The sequence below is a fragment of the Nannobrachium achirus genome (genome assembly GCF_963921795.1).
Source record: "Nannobrachium achirus genome assembly, chromosome: 2".
Taxonomy (NCBI): Eukaryota; Metazoa; Chordata; class Actinopteri; order Myctophiformes; family Myctophidae; genus Nannobrachium; species Nannobrachium achirus.
The window spans coordinates 13367279-13387576 of NC_137811.1; the positions used below are offsets into that span (position 1 = coordinate 13367279).

A 20298-nucleotide genomic window follows, 5' to 3' on the forward strand; every position below is an offset into this window, starting at 1 on the left:
GATTAATTGATTAACCAGATTATGGCTCCTAGCTATTACCTTTTATTTAGCTTGACCTTGTTTTTAGGCATGGTCTGACTATGAATAAAAACAATATAAGTTTATGCTTCGGTCAAACATGTGTATTTTATTATATCTTGTGGGCCACTGGTCATATAAAAGACGAATCATATTTGAACTAAATAAAAGCCACACATGTGGTACCTTTACCCTTTTTCTGACTGCACATTTGATTTACAGCCAAGCCTGACACCCTGTGGTGTGGAGGGTTCAAACTCCTAGTCTTCTACTGCGCCACCCGGACACCCAAGTTAGCTACCCAAGTTAGCTACCCGTGATACACCATGCATTTAAAAAGTATTTATGTCATATTGTTTATGTCCCAAAAACGTTTTTCAAAAGGTTTGAGGCTAAATTACCACTCCTGAATAGAGAGCCTCTCATTTTTGAGAAAAAAAAAAAAAAATCATAAACGGCCGTCGATGACGTCATCGACGGCAGCAAATCTGGACAGCCTGTTTTGAGAACACGTGGGATGCTTTTAACCTCCACCTTCCCAAAACCAGAGAAAGACACAACGGTCAGAAATGGGACTTTGTGAGGATAGAAGGTGCTAGTGGGACCCCAAAAAAAGGTTTTAAAATTGGAAAAGTGACATTTCACCTTTACCTGTATACAGATCGATAATTTAAAAATGATCAAAAATTAGAATATTTTGTCAAAGTAAATATATTTCTTGAAACTTTCATATCTTCTAGATACATTGCACATTCAGTGAATCATTCCCAAACCTTTTTTTGTTAAAATCTTGAATTTTTATGGCATACAACTGGCATACAACATACAAGTCCATATTTCAAAATATTTCAATATTACACGAGACCACTCAAAGCAAGGATTGATATTAAAGAAATGTCAAGCTTCTCAAGTCAGAGTAGCTTGAAGTCCAGTGGGAAGTTTCCAAAGTCAGTTATGATTAGGGGTGCTATGGCATCGGCATTCGGCAATGCTTTTTTTTTTTTTTTTTTTACAAAATATTCAAATGTATTGAGATTGATCTGTATACCGTGAACAAACAGTTATGCTTCTCTGTGAGCTGCTGCAAATGCATTCAAGTTCATGACAGACTTCCTGTCTCAATCACGTTCACTCTCAGGTTCTTCTACAATACATTGGCTCCTGTTCTGTTTGAGACACAGCCTCTGTGTGTGTGTGTGTGTGTGTGTGTGTGTGTGTGTGTGTGTGTGTGTGTGTGTGTGTGTGTGTGTGTGTGTGTGTGTGTGTGTGTGTGTGTGTGTGTGTGTGTGTGTGTGTGTTCGTGTGTGTGTGTGTGTGTGTGTGTGTGTGTGTGCGCGTGCCTGCCTGTGTGTGTGCGTGCCTGCGTGCACTCATGCCTACATGTACGCTTTGGATTACATATTATGGACGTGAAATTTTACATTTGTCCATGGCGAGAAAAAACAATCTCATATTCCAAACGGTCTGGCCAAAGAAAAGGCCAGAGCAAACCCAGTCTCTGGTGCTTCATTCAGTCATTATATTTGAATCATGGAACAACACATCATAATTATGATCACTGTGACTGTTTCAACTCTGTGGTTGGACATTGTGATTGGCTCTCGAGACGTGACCTATTGTAGTGGTCTTCAAAGTGGGGGCCACTAGGGGCTAGAGATAGCAATTTCACTGCAAATATTTCATTCATTGGTTAATTCGTTTAGAAGCAGTATTCTTATTATGCACAGCATATCGTCGTTGTCGGGTGGAAACCTTGTATGTCCAAAACCGTTTATTTTGTATTTATCATTTTAAGAATGAGTTAAACTAGTGAAAACAGCCGATCTACAAGCACACAACGCTTCGCACCGCGAGGCGTTGTGTGCTTGTAGATCTGATATTTTCACTACTTTTGTGCGACGGCCTTGTATGGTGAAGCAGGGCTTTACTTAGCGAAAAAACGTACAAATTTGAAACTTGGAGATACAAGGTTTCTGCCCGACAGTGACGATAATATATTGAACAGCTTGGGGGAGGGGCGTATTTGAGACAAGCATACATAAGTATGTACACTGTATAATACAGTGTGTGTACACACACACACACACACACACACACACACACACACACACACACACACACACACACACAAACACACACAGCAAGACAGACAGACCACACAGTCTCAGGTCAGGGGGTCATCATCTCGCACACATGCACCACTGTCACTGACATCCAGTGCATGTGACCTCTGACCCCTGCAGGTCAGCCAATGGGAGAGGAGGAGTCCCCCTACCACCATGAGACTCAGGACCCCCGCGCCCCTTTCACTGCCCACCCACAGGTCAGTGCACCGTGCACTCCATTTATCCTGCTATGGAATAGAGATTGTCCGTTGTCCACCTGAAGATTACATCCTTACTGTCTGTCTCTCCTACACTGTCTCCCTCTCAGCTGTCCTACTGTCTGTCTCTCCTACACTGTCTCCCTCTCAGCTGTCCTACTGTCTGTCTCTCCTACACTGTCTCCCTCTCAGCTGTCCTACTGTCTGTCTCTCCTACACTGTCTCCCTCTCAGCTGTCCCACTGTCTGTCTCTCCTACACTGTCTCCCTCTCAGCCGTCCTACTGTCTGTCTCTCCTACACTGTCTCCCTTTCAACTGTCCTACTGTCTGTCTCTCCTACACTGTCTCCCTCTCAGCTGTCCTACTGTCTGTCTCTCCTACACTGTCTCCCTCTCAGCTGTCCTACTGTCTCTCCTACACTGTCTCCCTCTCAGCCGTCCTACTGTCTGTCTCTCCTACACTGTCTCCCTCTCAGCTGTCCTACTGTCTGTCTGTCTTTCATACACTGTATCCCTCTCAGCTGTCCTACTGTCTGTCTCTCCTACACTGTCTCCCTCTCAGCTGTCCTACTGTCTGTCTCTCCTACACTGTCTCCCTCTCAGCTGTCCTACTGTCTGTCTGTCTTTCATACACTGTCTCCCTCTCAGCTGTCCTACTGTCTGTCTCTCCTACACTGTCTCCCTCTCAGCTGTCCTACTGTATGTCTCTCCCACACTGTCTCCCTCTCAGCTGTCCTACTGTCTGTCTCTCCTACACTGTCTCCCTCTCAGCTGTCCTACTGTCTGTCTCTCCTACACCGTCTCCCTCTCAGCTGTCCTACTGTATGTCTCTCCTACACTGTCTCCCTCTCAGCTGTCCTACTGTATGTCTCTCCTACACTGTCTCCCCCTTCTGCTGTCCTACTGTCTGTCTCTCCTACACTGTGTCTCCCTCTCAGCTGTCCTTGGGTATAGTAGTCTATTAATAGTCTACTGTATTCCATCATAGTATAGTACTGTTTTGTTTTGAGTTTAAATCTGCTGACTTGAAATTCTGTTCTCAAAGTGGGTCGGGGAAGGTTCCAAACAGACCCTCAAAGGTCTGTAACTCTGAGAGTGAGTTTCACACTCTCAGAGTTAAGGGGAGTCCTTGAAATTAAAAAGTTCTAGAACAACTACTGTCAATCATTCAACTTTCCACAAAGAAGGGTATCGGTTGATTGGCGTCGACACCCTCCCTCACCTTGCTGACGGTGCTCTCTGGTGGCGAGCTAGCCAGAACGAGACTCGTCTTGTGTCCCGTTACAACGTTGGCTCAGGTGCCTGCGTTTCAAAGGCTGAAGTGTCGTTTTGTTTTTTGCGCTTCAGATCATCAGAAGCCTGAAGAGAGGAGAGGACGAGGAGGGAGGAAGGGACAAGGAGGAGGCGTACAGCAGAGAACGGCGGAGGAGGAGACTGAACAACCTGCTGCTGAGCCTGCACACAGACAGGTAGCAGTGCTGCCACTGCCAGGGGCGCGCAGAGAACGTTTGAGGGGCAGGGGCTGAGATTTCTAAAGGGGCATTTTTGGTGAAAACGCAGAATATAGCCAATCTCCAAGCTCACCCATTTTCGGTTGTGTGATAAGTATAATCAAGATTCAAGCCAATACTGGAGATGCCATTCTGTCAACATAACATGATGCGCCCCATGCAAGGTTTGCCATCTTCAACATAACATGATGAAGATGGTAAACCTTACATGGGGCGAGGCACAACATGCTGCACAGGATAGGACCAGATGGAAGCAGATAGTCACAGCCTTATGTTCCACCAGGAACGAAGAGGATTAAGTAAGTAAGTAACATGATGCGGGCGGGTAGCGCTGTTCCGAGGTCCCGTTGTTTTGAGGTCCCAGTAGTCCGAGGCTAACCTGCCAACGCTGGTGAATACTAACCTGCCGACACTGGTGAATGCTAACCCTAACCTTACTCTGACTAATGGGACCTCGGACTATTGAGATTCTCCCACATGATGCATTCACGTTCAGGAGAGTTTGGAAAAGCTTCTCTTGAATAATGCGTTCATGGAAAGGGAGCATTCGCATTTCTTTCAAACTAGTAAGTGCTACATCCATGGTCTGTAGAGAGAGAGCACTTTTACAGACAGGGCATAATGGCTACTGCTGTACTCCTACTACTTCTACTACTTCTACTACTAGTAGTACTAGTACTAGTATTACTACTTCTTTAGTTATTCATAAATACCTCTTGTTATGACTTGAGCTGACATATTGTCATTGTTGGTAATTTATTTATTTATTTATTTAGCAAACAAATTACCTATTTTATACTTGCTCGCACGGCTGTAACACACAGAAATCTTAAATCTTAATCACATGCCCGTTGGGTTGGCCCGGTGGCCGGGACAAATTGGTTAAAGGAGAATTCCGGTCTAAATGCCTTTCTTACCTTATTTTGTTGTTAGTTTATCTCCATAAAACAGGTCGAGGTGTTCTCTTTTAACACTGTCTGTGGGTTTTATAAATATTGAACCAATGAAAAGTATTAACAAGAGCGTGACTAAATAACCACATTGGATCCATCAGAACACAGTTTCCTGTTTCTATCTCCTGAAAAGTAACGATTTCCATCCGACAGCAACGATATTTAGGCCTAGAATTATTGAATGCTTTAACCAGTGAATTTTGAAAAAGTCGTGAAGATGTGTGCAAATCTTTGAATATATGTATTTTCTCTTCTCTTGTTCAGGAGGGACATCTCATGAGTGGAGGCCCGGGCCGCCATTGGACAGACAGACAGGAAGTGATGTCACACAACACCCTCCCCCCCCCCCCCCCCCCCCAAACCCCACACTCTGTCTGCCGCAGAGAACAAGATGTCAAAGCGTGGCGCGTGGAGAACACAACGGACGCGAAAGAAAGAGGCCTCGTTCGCGGACGAGAACCCCAGCCTTCCCGCTCTTCACAGCGTCAAGATGTTCACCAACAAACATTCTCGTCCTGGGGATTTGAAAGGACGAAAAAACGATGTGACTGTAAAACAGACCAGCTACCAATGAATTTGCACTAGTGCTGCTTCCTTTACGAGCACCCTAAAAGACTGCATTGCTGAGTGGAGAGACACACTATAAACAAACAAAACGAGACACTCTGGCACCTTAAAGCCTTCTTTGGCAAAAGAGAGAGAGAGAGAGAGAGAGACGAAAAAAATGCTCGGAGATTCAAAAGAAAGGGACTTTAATTCTCCGGTGTGATATACTTTCTATGGAACCCGAGAGAGGGGGAGAAATGTCAACCTTTTTGAAACGAGGGGTTGAGGTTGAGAAAAGGATGTTATTGAGAAAATCTGTCGCCGCAAACGTTTCCGACGCTTTAGATTTATGCTCCGTCGTACGGCGGTGGCGCTCGGCGAAAATAGTCGGCAGACAAGCTCGCAAGCTTTTTGGCCAAAGTGCCACTGGAGTACGACTACGAGTCATGCCTATAACGGTTTTGTGACATTGCAAATCTTTGGCCTGAACTAGGCTTTACACATAGGGAGTATTTTTATTTTATTTCGTTTTTTTTTTCGTGCCATTAATTTGCCCGAAAGTATATATTTTTTCAGTGTTGTTTGAGTCATGCGCAGAACCACGCAGAATGCAAGAAAGTGACGTAATAGTTTTGTTTTTGTTTTCAAAACGAGGTCAATCCATATGAATGAGGCCACCATATGAATAGTTTGACACTAAACACATTTATTCATCACACTCTCCAGTGTTTTAAAGCCCTTTAACCCATCATTACTTTATGCTTTAACTATTGAAAAATAGCAGATGTACAAGCTCACAGCGCGGCACTCGGTGCCGCGCTGCAAGCTTGTAGATCTGCTATTTTTGAAAAATCGTGAACATTTGAATTTTGACCCGATTCTATAAGTGTCTTTTGAATCCTTTTAAGATTATTTTGAAAAACCTATGTTTCTATGTCAGCAATCTGGCTTAGCCATCGTCAAAGAAAAGGTCCTTTTCACTTAACTGGAGCTCAGTTAGTCTGTTCTTGAGAGACTGCTATGTCAGTGGTTCTCAAACCTTTTCATGTGAAGGACCCCCAAAATGATATTTATATGGCCACGGACCCCCATCTCAAAATATCTAGTTCCAGGGACCACCCAGAACAACCACCCAGACAACGCCTCGTGTTGCGAGGCATTGTGAGCAAGTAGAGCAAGTAGTACTGCTATTTTCACAATAGAACCGTGTTATACAAAATGTAATGTCAACTCAAGTGCTCCTCAGAGTGGGTGGGGGGGGGGGGTCTCCAGTTAAAATATGATTATTTTGGGATTAATTATATATTACAGAGATTAATGTACCGTAATACAAAAAAAAGGTGAGCGGACTTACGTTTAGGTGATTTTTTTTTTCCGATCAGAGATCTCTCTGACTCTGAGCTTATAGCCAATCCAAATTGTCGAACCCATGCATTTCCTTTTTGTGACTGGTGATATCATAGTTTGACAGTTTAATTACAAATGTAATATGTTAACCCTGGAATTCCTATTTTGAGCGTAGATTTTACACAATTTGTCAAAGATATACAGTACGTATAAGCAGATCTGCTACAGTAGCTCACAACGTGTCATGTGATCTTGTAGATCTGCTATTTCTGCTATTTGTCATACGGCAAAGTATAAGGCTTGGTATAAGGTATATAAGGCAGCGGTTAAGAACATTTTTCCCCTCCCCCCTTGTTTAGTGTTTAGTGTTTTCGTTTAGTTTTTTTAGTTTTTTCCCCCTTTTCCTTACAAATCATTCGGCTTCCTCATTCGGGTCTTCTGAACTTCAGAAGAAAAAAAAAGGGTTTTCTATCGACGCAGGGAAGGAAAGGAGACAAGGACTCAAGGACACAAGGACACAAGGAGAAGGAAGCCATTTCAGGGCACGGAGACGCCTCTAGCTCCGGTCGTCTCCTCCTCGCTGAAGGAGGAGGTTTTTTTTGCATAAATGGAAGCAGGGAATAAAAATAGCAGCAGGTATTTTGGCAGCGAAAAGGCAATAGATTCTCTACTGAGACTTTTTTTTTTTTTTTTTTCTAGAGAGAGAGAGAGGTTATTTTTGGAAAGAGCAGATTGAGTGACTGTCTAACTACAGATATCTATTACGGTGGCTTTACCGTACGGAGAGAATGTTCTCCCCCCCCCCCCCCCCCCCCCTCCCCTCTTGTTTCTGGAGAGGGAGGGGTGGGGGGATTGGGGGGTTAAAGGGGAAGACCACCCATTTTCAACTAGAGGATTGATTTTGGGGTTTGTATTGTACAAAGTGCAATGTGTGAAGTCATCACATTGTACTTTACAATACAACCCCCAAAATCAATCCTCCAGTTCTAGGCAACACAGAAGGGGGGGAACTTTTTTTCCTATTTCCACACAACTCCTCTAAGGTATAATAATGGCATATTTCAATATTGAAAATCGTATCGTATTCCTCTCAATCGACGGGTTTGCAGAGGGTTTAGTTTTGTCTTTTGAGGGGTTTGGTTTAGATGCTCAGGACGGCCCAGACGGCTCAGAGCTCAGCCTGTCAAGCCAAAGAAAGAGTGAATCGGGGGGGCGAAGCGGGTTTGGCGCCAAGACGTGCGTTTTTGTATTTACCCGCAGGCAGAATGTTCGCTCGCTCTTTGCTCCCGTCATGGCGGGTAGCATCGACAATCAGAATGTCCTGAGAATGAAAAGCTCGAGTTTCTCTTTTTACCCAGAATGCTCTAAATATAGAAGTGCCATGATGTATTCTGCCCTACACAGACAAACCACATTGAAACACTTGAACCCCTGTAAAAAAAAAAAAAAAAGTAGAGTAGACAGAAGAAAATAATACCCTTCAAAGTACAGTTCTAACTAAAGTGCAGTTCTCTAATACTAAAGGGTTTAAGTGGTTAAAACATGCGAAATGCCGTTAGTGCTTTTTTTGTCTATGTAGGGGCAAGTATTGCGCCTAAGTAAGTGAATTCATGCAGTCGTTTTAAAAGCAATATCTCCCGCGATAAGGACTACACAAGGACTACGTAAAGACTAAATAAGGACTTCCTTCCTTTCGAGATTTTAAGTTGTGAACAGCTGGGGTCATTTTGTTTTCTTTGTTTCCTGTACAGGTAGGTTAGTTAAGTTGAATCCATAGCTATAGAACCGGAGAGGAGTCGTGTGTGAATGTACATTCTCTTATCAACAGTAATCTGTCATATCAGAAGCTCTACATTTACATGATAATAGTGGGAATATTATTCATACAATAATCAAAACCCTTCATTTTACTAAGATGTTTCTAACAGATGATGTAACTGACCAATATGCTTGTATCGAATATTTCTCTTTAAAAAACAAAAAGTAAAAAAAAAAAAAGACTATGATTGTATTATGAATCTTTCTAGAATTATGTCATTTGACTTTTTTATGTTATGTTTTTTTTTTGTTTTAGTGTGAGTTTTTCTTGTTTTTTTCTCTATTGGTCAGACAATCAGTGGTAAAATAAGTGAGTTAGTTCCAGTTTTTCTGCTGTTTTTAGTAGTCTTTAGTACAACTTCCTGTAACAAGCCAAGAAAGTGCAATTTCTTTGACTGTTTACATTCTGCGTGTACTGTACATTTTCTTGTCTCTTTCTTTTATAAACTAAGAGCACTACATTATCACCAGTGGAGGATTAACTTTATAGCAGAGGGTACAAGTTACATAAAGAGTTATTTATCTAGTTTGCATGACATACTGTATTACGTAATCCCCGGTCCTGTTGCTTCTAATGAATATCTATGATAAACGTATAAACGCCACGCCATAGAATGCTGGTTCTAACATTTTGCCTCTGTCTATGACGATTAAAGCATTTCATGTCTACTAAACACTGGCCGTCTGTTTTTTTTAATAAGACCTGAAACCACTTAAGTTTAACCATTATGTTATGCATTTGCTATTGGAAAAAAAGCAGATCTACAAGCTCACATCGTGGCACCGAGCGCTGCGCTGCGAGCTTGTAGATCTGCTGTTTTAGAAAAATGGTGAAAATGTTTGCAAATTGTTGAATAATATATATTTTCCAAAGCAAACTTGTGTAACTCAGATCTTTGCTTCTGGGTGGGCCCTGGAACAGCATATTTTGAGATGGGGGGTCTGCGGCAAAATAGGCCTACATGTCATTTTGGGGGTTCTTGGCATGAAAAGGATTGAGAACCACTGATTTAGAAGAAGGATTTATAGACATGCATAGAATCCTGTCAAAATATTCGATTCCGAGTCCCGAGACCGCAGATTGCTGATGTTTTGACTGATAAAAAAAAAGAAAAAGGAAATGGTGTAATGTTTAAATACATATGAAATACTTAGACTTGATTAAAGTGCATTTGAGAACATTTACATGTTCAGCCATTTGACACAACTTGCATCAATTGGTGTAACCAGTATTTCTTTATAAGAATATGATAATACACAGGAGAGCTGTGAAATAATGCAGTGTCATAAATTGTGTAGTACAGTACCGTATATTGCACACACACACACACACACACACACACACACACACACACACACACACACACACACACACACACACACACACACACACACATGTCACTATCATGGTCAATATTGTAGTCAGTATCATGGTCAGTATCATGTCAGTAGGTCAGTATCATGTCAGATCATGGTCAGTATCATGGTCAACATCATGTCAGTATCATGTCAGTATCATGGTCAGTAACATGTCAGTATCATGTCAGTATCATGGTCAACATCATGTCAGTATCATGTCAGTATCATGGTCAGTAACATGTCAGTATCATGTCAGTATCATGGTCAGTATCATGTCAGTATCATGGTCAGTAACATGTCAGTATCATGTCAGTATCATGGTCAGTATCATGTCAGTATCATGTCAGTATCATGGTCAGTAACATGTCAGTATCATGGTCAGTAACATGTCAGTATCATGGTCAGTATCATGTCAGTATCATGTCAGTATCATGTCAGTATCATGGTCAACATCATGTCAGTATCATGGTCAGTAACATGTCAGTATCATGGTCAGTAACATGTCAGTATCATGTCAGTATCATGTCAGTATCATGGTCAGTATCATGTCAGTATCATGGTCAGTATCATGGTCAGTATCATGTCAGTATCATGTCAGTAACATGTCAGTATCATGTCAGTATCTTGGTCAACATCATGTCAGTATCATGCATGGTCATGTATCATGTCAGTATCATGTCAGTAGGTCAGTATCATGGTCAGTATTATGGTCAGTAACATGTCAGTATCATGGTGTGCTTTCATTTTAATTTTGGGTGTGGCAGTAAGGGACCTAGATATTGGATAGGAGGCATTTCATGTCACTTGTTACCTTGTATTTGTGTCGAATGACAAATGAAATAGATTGACCAATTGATATAGATATGCAGACAATGATGATATTAAATGTCAAAACGCCTTATTGTTCAGGTTTGGTGTGCAGAGTGCAGACATAATGTTTTGTCGTGTATGAAAGGTTTTATGTACAATAAAACAGAAAAAGAAAACACTGGCAAGAGACGGGTTTGGTTTCTATAGAGAATTTTTTTATTGTATTTACAAACAAGCACATGCAGGGGCCATGACAGTGACTGACACTAGGGGGCACTGTGTACTATAATGTGCAACAGGAACAGACCGAGCATAGGCTACAGGGTAGGCTACAACACATCAGAGGATAGCGCTACACAACTCACTGCTACGTGCACTCGCTCCCACACGCACGCACGCACGCACGCACGCACGCACGCACGCACGCACACACACACACACACACACACACACACACACACACACACACACACACACACACACACACACACACACACACACACACGCATACAGAGATAGATAGAGATGAGAAGAGTAGGATAAACACTTCAAGAAAAACCCAGGACAATTAAATAGCATCGATTAAAAACGTTCAATTAAATCACCAGCTTTCAAACAAGAATGTCAATGACTCGTATGTGGAAAATATAAAAATAAAATGAAACGTCCACTCAAATCAACACTAATGCTTCGTCAACATAATTCAATATGAGGTCTATTTTTAATCTCTTTAGCATCCGATTCCTCTCCGCAAGGCTTTGGCCTACATTCTGTTCATTGGGTACAAATGCATGTGCACCCTCCAAGTCCCTATTCTAGCTTGTAGATTGGTTATTTTTTGGCAAAGACATTTGGTGTAGACTAGAGTCAATATTAGAACATTTGCCAACATTTATTAACTGATGTACAAGCTCACGATATGTCCCAATACAACAGCATTGTGAGCTTTTAGGCCAGCAATCTTTTCATTTATTGTCATATGATAGCGCTTAAGTGCTTTTTTGTTTGACACATCTCACATTTCTTTCCCCAACAACCAATCAGGAGAGAGATACATCACACGGAACACTCCCCCAACCGCTATTGTTCCAAACGTAGGAGACGGTGTTTGAAGGAGCGCTCGTTTTATGGTTAGATATGTCACAGTTATTGTCCACGACATTGCAAGCGGCGCGAAGGCCAGCGGACCTTGGTCCTGCTCTTCGCGCCCGAGCGCCGCAGGCGAGTGCCCGTTACGAAGCCGTGGTGAATGCAATCGTTATATTTACGGCCTGGGCAAGCGCAGGATAAACGCCCGCGCAGTCCAAGTGACCACAGCCGAGCGCTCCAGACCTCCGCTCCAGCCAATCACAAGCCGCGCCTTCTAATTTATGCAACCCCGTCTCCTACGGTAGGAATACTCGCCCCCCCCAACCAATCAAAACGGAGACGCTTGTGCATGGGACGTTTCCTGCATTCAATCAAAAGACAACTGTTTGGTATGTGTGGCACTCACCTAACCAATCAGAACATCCGACACTCGAGCGCGGATTCTCCGGTAACTAAATGAGGGCGGGGTCAGCTGGCTGACCAATTACCTTAAAGATAAATAAGCGATGAACAAAATGGCTTCATAAATATGCATAGTAGTCATTAATATCCAATCTACGCTATAACTACCCAAACACATATATACTGTATTATTATGGCACAAACTAAATGTATCTATGACTATGAGTAACATTCAAAAATAACCAAGTCACGTCCACAGTCACTACATCTACAAGACTACCAGCATTAATATGGATGATCCAAACCAGGCGTGGAGTGGAATGGAATGTAATGGAGGGACGACTGACGTTGCGTTCACGCTAGCGGCAACAAAGCGTCAGGCTACAACTTAAGTCGTTTTTTTGACGGGAAGCTAACACCGAGCTACACTCGATGCTGCGCGTTGTTGAGCTACAAAAGCTACATGGAAATGAATTAAAAGTTGAGCTGGCTTCTACATTTTTTCAGCGCTCCCAATGATGCAGTCAAGTGTTTATCAATCATGTGTTTTTTTCCCCACGACCATATCCACTCCCTCTGCGTTCCCCCACAATCTCTGCTCCGTCCCACAAAATGGAAGAAAAAAAGCGAATTATTGCCGTGCAGTTCCCTGTGCTGTCTAACCTGTTTCATTTATGCAGTGTGGATTGTGCGACAAGAGACGAGAGACTCTGCAACAATGTAGCGTGGCCGCGCTTGGTCGGTTTGTAGCTTTGTCGCTAGTAGTGTGTGAACGCAGCATTAGCTGAACGCCACAGCAGGTTTACCAACAACACACACGCGCACACACACACACACACACACACACACACACACACACACACACACACACACACACACTGTTCTCAAGTCCCTTCCTGGGGGAACCCAGGCTGCTTCTGGTTTGGATTCCTTCGGTCCAGTGACTTGTAATTAGGACACCAGGTGAACCATAAACGATATAGTTAGAAAACTAGCAGTTAGCGTCTGCCCGCGGAGCTAGAGTTGAGACGCGGTAGCGTCACGGTTTAGGTAATTCCTTGCGCCATTCACTTAAAGTTCCGAAAATGCTATTTCGACATCTGTCTCTCTGTCTGTCTGTCGGTGAGATTTCCCAAGAAGCAGAAGGTTTGAGCTACAGCAGTTGCAGAGTACTGTTTTGTCTGAGAAGCAGAACGTCATCTATATGGGATACAGTAGATAGATATTGTCATTCCTGGCACAGTACAATGCATACATGGTTCGTCTTTAACAACCTTTATGGGTACGATAGCATCAAGACAAATGGCGATATGACAAACACGCAGGAGAGAAGAGACTGATCATTCTAAAGCCAAACACAGACACACACGCGTGTGCATACACACACATACACACACCCAACACGTGTGCATGTGTCTCGTTGTATTGACGTGAGATGCAGATGTAAAAGTGCTGGAACCGAAAAAAAGTACCGATCGCATTTTAACTTCACAGCGCACGCACTTCACAGCCGTGGTTTCCTGTTTCGCCATCACCTCCCTCTTCTTCATCCATCTATCTATCTATCTATCTATTTATTTATCTATCTCAGGAGAAGAAGATAATCAATCTCTATTCATAGAACTATGTATTTATATTGTTATATATATATATATATCTGTCATATGTATATTTATACAGTCAAATATGTTTGCAGGAACATGTTCAAACTCACAGGAGCCGAGAGATTGGAGTGAGAGGCGGGGTCAAGGGGTCAGTAGAACACGGAACACAGCTACGGATCACTAAACATTATCACTGTCAATTAATTAATCGGTTAATTAATTAATTATTGTGCGCAACGGGAGCTACGAGACCACTACTCTAAAAGGGGATTGGTGTACTTGGTTGCGCACAAAACCAAGTACAAATCGGGAGGGGGGGCTTCTCCATTTGAACGCCTGCTAGCCAAGAGTGAAACTAGCCAATCACTCGCGCTTGTCAACCGACGGCCCTCCTCATAACACCAGCCAATCGGCTGATTTGTAAGATCGCAAGCTTGTAGAAAATTGTCTATTTCCGATGGCGATGGGGTTTTGCAGCGACTTCTCTTCCGCAGGAGGAGGTAGGTTTCAGATGTTAGCAGCTTGTAGCGAGGAGATGAAAGAACGAACGAACGAACGAACGGGGAGTTCGGTCATCACTTCCGACAGCAGCAGCAGCAGCGGTGGCCGAGGTCTCGCCCTTCCCCCGAACTCTGAGCCGACCGGGACTATAATCGATTTATCTGCTGCAACGTTGGACGCACCCCTTTGAAAACTCAAAGCGGAGGCAGATCACGACGGCAGAAGGATCGCCATCGATCTGACCTGTTCGGGAGGCGGCGAGGGGTGGAGGGGGGAGGAGGGGCCTTGCAGATTGCCCCGTCGATGCAAATTAAAACCAGAGCCCGGGTCAAACTGAGGCCATGCAACTCAACTCAAAATGCTTCAAACCAAACTTCTTCCTCTCACAGTAGTAGTGAGGCCCTGAGGGGCCTCGCCCACAGAAAGCGTTTCGTTTCATTTTTTTAAATTTCTTTTCGCTGTAAGTGCTTTTCCTGCCATGCATTTCTACGGTAAAGACATGGCGAATCGCTCCTCTTCCTAGTGCCTCTACGTCTTTTTTTATTTTTCTGCAAAGCGCCCCCTGGGGGTGATAAGTCGAAAATACTTCACTACTTTTGGGACGCCACTCACCGCGGACTCACCCGCGCGTGCGCGACAGCCGCATGGCTTCCCCCGTTCACTTTCCGTTCTATGGAAGAAACAGGGCGGAGCGTCCCAATGGGGCTTAACGTCCCAATGGGGCTTAACGCGCCACGGAAATCAACGTGTCTGACGGTCAGTCGAATGTTCCGGCTCTCGTGCGCTCCGCCGCTCCAAAAAATTAAATAAAAACACTTTCTGTGGATTTGGCCCCTGACGGAAACCTCACTATTCACCTGAAAAGATCGTATTGTTTTTTTTTTTCGTGCTTTTTTGTTGTTGTTGTTAATTCACTATTTCTTTTGAATTTTCGTCGACAGCAGCTGTTTATGATGATGTCACATGATGAGGGAGGCGTAGCCAATGGGCACCAGTCCCTCTTTGTCTCCCCGGCGACAGCGGATCCAATCATGGTCCACGCCTCCCAGGACCTCCAGCTCCTCCCCTTTGTGGAAGCTAAGCTCCTCCTCCCCCGTCCCGGAATGGTCACAGAGCGTCCTCACAGACCTACAGACAGACAGACAGACAGATGGTTATACAGACAGAATAGACAGATCTTACTTTTCAGATTTAGCTTTATTAATACAATACACGCATTAAGTGAGAGATAATGATGTAGCCCAGGGGTCTTCAACGTTTTCTGGCCAAGGACCCCTTAATTGAGAGAGAGATGAAGCAGCGACCCCCACAACCTGTTCATATATTCCATATAATTTCAACGTTTGACAGCACGATCATCAGTGTATTTTAGATTCATGTTAATGTGTGTTTTCGGATATTTAACCACGTGAACTGTCAATACTTAAAGGTCCTACACCATGCATTTAAAAATAATTTATATAACACTGTTTGTGTCCCAAAAACGTTTTTGAGAAGGTTTGAGGCTAAATTACCACTCCTGAATACAGAGCCCCTGTCATTTCTGCCTGGCTTTCAGAGCATTTTCAGCTGCAGTACCACCTTGTCCTGAGTGGGAGGACTGCACTATTGAGCCAGATTTGGCCCCACACTCCTCCCCACCTCCTGCTCAGCAGGCCTGCCCACCCCTCCCCAACCCTCTCCCAGCTCCTCCTGCCTCCTTCTCAGGCCTGCCCACCCCTCCCCAACCCTCTCCCAGCTCCTCCTGCCTCCTTCTCAGGCCTTGTGACATCACAAATCTGACATTTCACAATCAGGACCGTTCTGAGACATGCTAACATAGATCTGCCCATAAACTGAGAAAGACACAATGGTCAGAAATAGGACTTTGTGAGGATAGAAGTTGCTGGTGGGACACCAAGAAAATACATAAAAATTGGAAAAATGAAAATTCATGGTGTAGGCCCTTTAATAAACATGTCCTTTCACTCTGTACTTAGTCTGCTCTTTTTCCCCTCTACACCAAACCTCTTTGCCGAAAATAGCCGATCTACAAGCTCACTACTTAGTCTGCTCTTTTCCCCTCTACACCAAACCTCTTTGCGAGGCTTTGTGAGCTTGTAGATCTGCTATTTTTTAAAGTTCTTTGGATATGGACGCTAGGTTCAAGTGGTTAATATAAAAAAGGGGAAAAAACAAGTTTCTATCACATAAAGGTCAAACTGAGGCCATGCAACTCAACTCAAAATGCTTCAAAACCAAACGTCTTCCTCTCAGAGTAGTAGTGAGGCCCTGAGGGGCCTCGCCCACAGAAAGCATTTCGTTTCATTTTTTATTTCTTTTTGCTGTATAAGTGCTTTTCCTGCCATGCATTACTACGGTAAAGACGCGGCGGATTTGGAGGACCCCCTGTAGTAACTCTGAGGACCCCCTCAGGGTCCCGGACCACCTGTTGAAGACCCATGACGTAGCCTATGCAGACCTAACGTTTCAAATTCTTTTGAAAATGTCCAAAGTTAAATCCAGCAATGCATGGATATTATGTTGCAATGATTTTTTCTCTTCAATGTCTCGCGTTGCCATGGTTACCATAGACTTCCATGTAATTGTGCAAGTGTGTAAAAAGTGCACGCCCATGCCTAGATGATGCACCACGTGTGTAGATGCTGTTCACAGCTTTCAAACAAAAAAATCCGCTTGGAAATCCGTTCAGGCATTCATGATTTATCAGCCATTGTGTTTTCTTCAGATGTAAACAAACATGGCTGCCATGTTTGAAAGAATGGGTTGGTATGGGGTTTAAACATGCAATTTCGCGATTGCGATCATGCCTAATACATTTCTGGAGGTCCAAAGAATTTTTTTGAAAAAAAGAATTTTGATTTTTTTTTTTTTTTTTTTTTTTTTTTCAAAAACGGCCCAAACTCGGGAAACTCGGGGTTGGCACAGCACTAGTACCAATACAAACTCGGGAAACTCGGGGTTGGCACCATATGTGTTAAAAAGGAAATGTATTTTGTCCTTTCAAATACTTCATCCGTAGGCCTATTGTGGGATCGGCGAAGTCTTCTGACTTCTGACTCGGTCATCAAATTATTGGCTCAGAAATGCGACAAAAACTAAATAATTTCCACGAATCCAAGGCTTCATGGGGTGTGTAATTGATCGAAAAATTTCTACACATTTCTTGATTTCAACATGAGATGCTGCATTCAAGTTCAGGAGAGCTTGGACAAGGCAATTCTCTTGAATGCTGCCTTCAGGTATGGCATGGAAAGAGGGCATTTGCATTTCTTTCACCATAGTAAAAACTGCATTCATGGTCTGGAGAGGGCACTTTTTACAGATGGATAAAAGGGCAGGGGCTCGTGCCCCCTTTTGATGTCTATGTGTGCACTTGCCTGCATGACACTTTCAGTGGCAAAACTCACACCGGAAGTTTGATGAATACATGGCAGTGAATGGAGCCAGCTGGATCAGCTCATGAACAAACACTATTTATGAATGACTGAGAGGGTTGTCATATACAGTAATCGCTTCAGGACAATACAAGAAGACATATCACAGGTTGCTTTTCGATGTGCACAGTACATCATTTTATTGAGGGATCTAAACAGGGGAAGGGGTCGTTTCTGTCTTGGAGATATCGCGCGATTTGGTTTCCAGACATGGTGGACAGTCTCGCGATACTAGCTAATTCAGAAACGTATTTTGTGCTCTTTAGATACCTCTATAAAATGATACAGCGTACACACTGAAAAGCAACAGAGCAGAATTTTTAAAGGTCTCTATCGTTGAGACATAGTGTTTGTTCATGAGCTGTCCAGGCGGCTCTCATAGACTCCAATGTTGACGTTGGCGTCCTTTCCTTTCGTCTTGTTCCCTAGGGTTTACCTGAGGGCTCTGGGCTTGTCCGTCATCTCCAGTGACTCTGGCTCTCTGTCGGCGTAGTAGGACTCTCCCAGGGGCTCCAGCGCCCTCCGCAGGATGGGAGTGGAAGTGCTGCTCACCATGCGAGTCAACGCGGTCACCCCCGGAGCGATCCACTCAGAGGGCCGTCTGGAGAACCAGACCGACAGACAGACAGACAGACAGACAGACAGACAGACAGACAGACAGAAAACAAAAGAAAGAGAAAGAGAGAGAAGTGAGACCAACTGAAATAAAGGAAATAAAAATAAAATAAAACAAAAGGCAGAGTAGGCAGACTATCGATACAATTTAGTTGATGATTTAAAGGGATAGTTCAACCTCTAAATAACCTTTTTCTCTATCGATTACTCACCCCATGGAGACTTGAATTCATGGATTTTTTTGTTTTAGTTTGTTTGTTTTTTGTCGCATTCCTAAGCCAATCATTTGATGACCAGCAGTGGTTCCCTATAGAGACACGAAGCAGGCTCTTTGTGTCTCCATAGGGAACCACTGCTGGTCATCAATGATTGGCTTAGGAATGCGACAAAAAAAACATAAACAATATCCTCTATAGGGTGAGTAATCTATAAGACAAGTCATTTTGGTGGTGAACTTTCCCTTTAATTGTCTTTTTCTGTTACCAATAAATCAATCTAAACAATGTACCATCACAAAAAATAAAACCAGTAAGACTCCCTAATCGGGAGATACGTGACCATCAGGTCGCATACACAATGATAGGCAATCAGGAGGGAATATGGGAAATGGGACAGATCCATGTTGATGACATGACTTTAGAGATACTGTGTACCGCTTTGCGTGATGTTAGGGCAAAATCTGTAGGAGCAGTGTCCAAAAATGTGTTTTGCAAGAATCAGCCATGGTGAGAAATGAGGGGTGGCGGTTGTGGTTTGGCAGCCAAGGAGTGTGTGTGCAAAGTTTTGCATGGATAGGGGTAACGGTGGCAGAGATATGAGTAGGGCAATAGTGTGACGTGACGTGACATGTGACGGACAGTCTGACAGACAGCCGGTAGAGATTTTGATAGTAACTGCTACCTGACGGTCGCAATTACAAAATATATATATTAAAAAAAGAAGAAGAAACGACAAATCAACTCCAAGGTATTTGGGCCCTCCTTTTTCATTTGTCTGAAAAGTAGTTTATGTCCACAGCAGCTGGGGTTGCTGTGGTGTTTGGCTTTGCAAATAAGTCCATGATAGATGGGATTGGGAATGCAGACGGTTTCCAATACTAGCAGTCAAGCGCCTCCAGGTAAACAGCTGGTGCCGCTATTCTCCACTCACGCTCCATTAAACTATAGCAGGAGATCACAGTCAGATTCTGCGAGTGAAACAAGCAACCAGGTCTATGAAAAACAAGCCCAAAAAGAAGCGACTGGGCTCTACATGAGCACTTGTATACATCATCTATTTGAAAATAGCCAATCTAATAGTTTGTAGATCTGCTATTCTCGAAACATATCTTGAAAAATAATTTGGAGTTTCAGAGGATGCCAATTGCCACCGCCCTAACATCTTCATTTAAACCTAAACTTTTTTCTTTTATTTTTAATATATATTTTTGTTGTATTCTATTATTATTATTTTTTAATAAATGAAAAACATTATTGAAAAAAAAAAGAAGAAAAAAAAGAAACAACAACACGGTCTTCACACGTATCCAGAGGGCATTACGAGTCACCAGAACCGAGGACGGGTGTTTTTGTTGTATCTTGGTTAAAAGAGTCAAGAAGTTGAGGTTTGTATAGGAAGGGGTCGTTTTTCTGATACAAATGAATATCAAATATCTAAATACTGAATCAAGCCACTTAAAAAAGCCTGAGTAGAAGATAAAATCACCCAAAGTTTTTTTTTTTTTTTTTTTAAGTGAAATATCCTTTTAACATTATTACCTTGGCCTTTTTTGCAGCTCAACACTTTACAGTTTAGAATAGACACTCGTTTTCTTTCTGCAAACATGCAGTCATTAATCACTTTAAAACTGGCTTCCCGGGGGACCCTGTGTATTTTTGGTCTCTTCCCGAAAGCTGAAACCATCTGAGTCAAAAGGCCCAATTGAAATACACCATTATTTTCAGGGAACCCCTTGGAACCCAAGGAC

The 20298-nt window shown here is 43.1% G+C and overlaps 2 protein-coding genes across 2 annotated transcripts in view; one reads left to right on the top strand and one right to left on the bottom strand.

The window, feature by feature from the left end:
• Window positions 1–9145, top strand: part of LOC308296577 (uncharacterized protein) — an 86923-nt gene extending 77778 nt beyond the window's left edge. Inside the window, exons 20-22 of the mRNA XM_080739889.1 lie at window positions 2262–2341; window positions 3688–3809; window positions 5069–9145. Coding sequence (XP_080596015.1) covers window positions 2262–2341; window positions 3688–3809; window positions 5069–5084 — 218 coding nt within the window. The 3' untranslated portion in view covers window positions 5085–9145. The remainder of the gene's footprint in view (window positions 1–2261; window positions 2342–3687; window positions 3810–5068) is intronic.
• Window positions 9146–10925: 1780 nt separating this feature from the next.
• Window positions 10926–20298, bottom strand: part of rusc1 (RUN and SH3 domain containing 1) — a gene marked incomplete at its 5' end in the record, with an annotated part of 41662 nt that continues 32289 nt past the window's right edge. Inside the window, 2 exons of the mRNA XM_080739901.1 lie at window positions 10926–15408; window positions 18154–18318. Of these exons, the coding sequence (XP_080596027.1) occupies window positions 15240–15408; window positions 18154–18318 (334 nt within the window). The 3' untranslated portion in view covers window positions 10926–15239. The remainder of the gene's footprint in view (window positions 15409–18153; window positions 18319–20298) is intronic.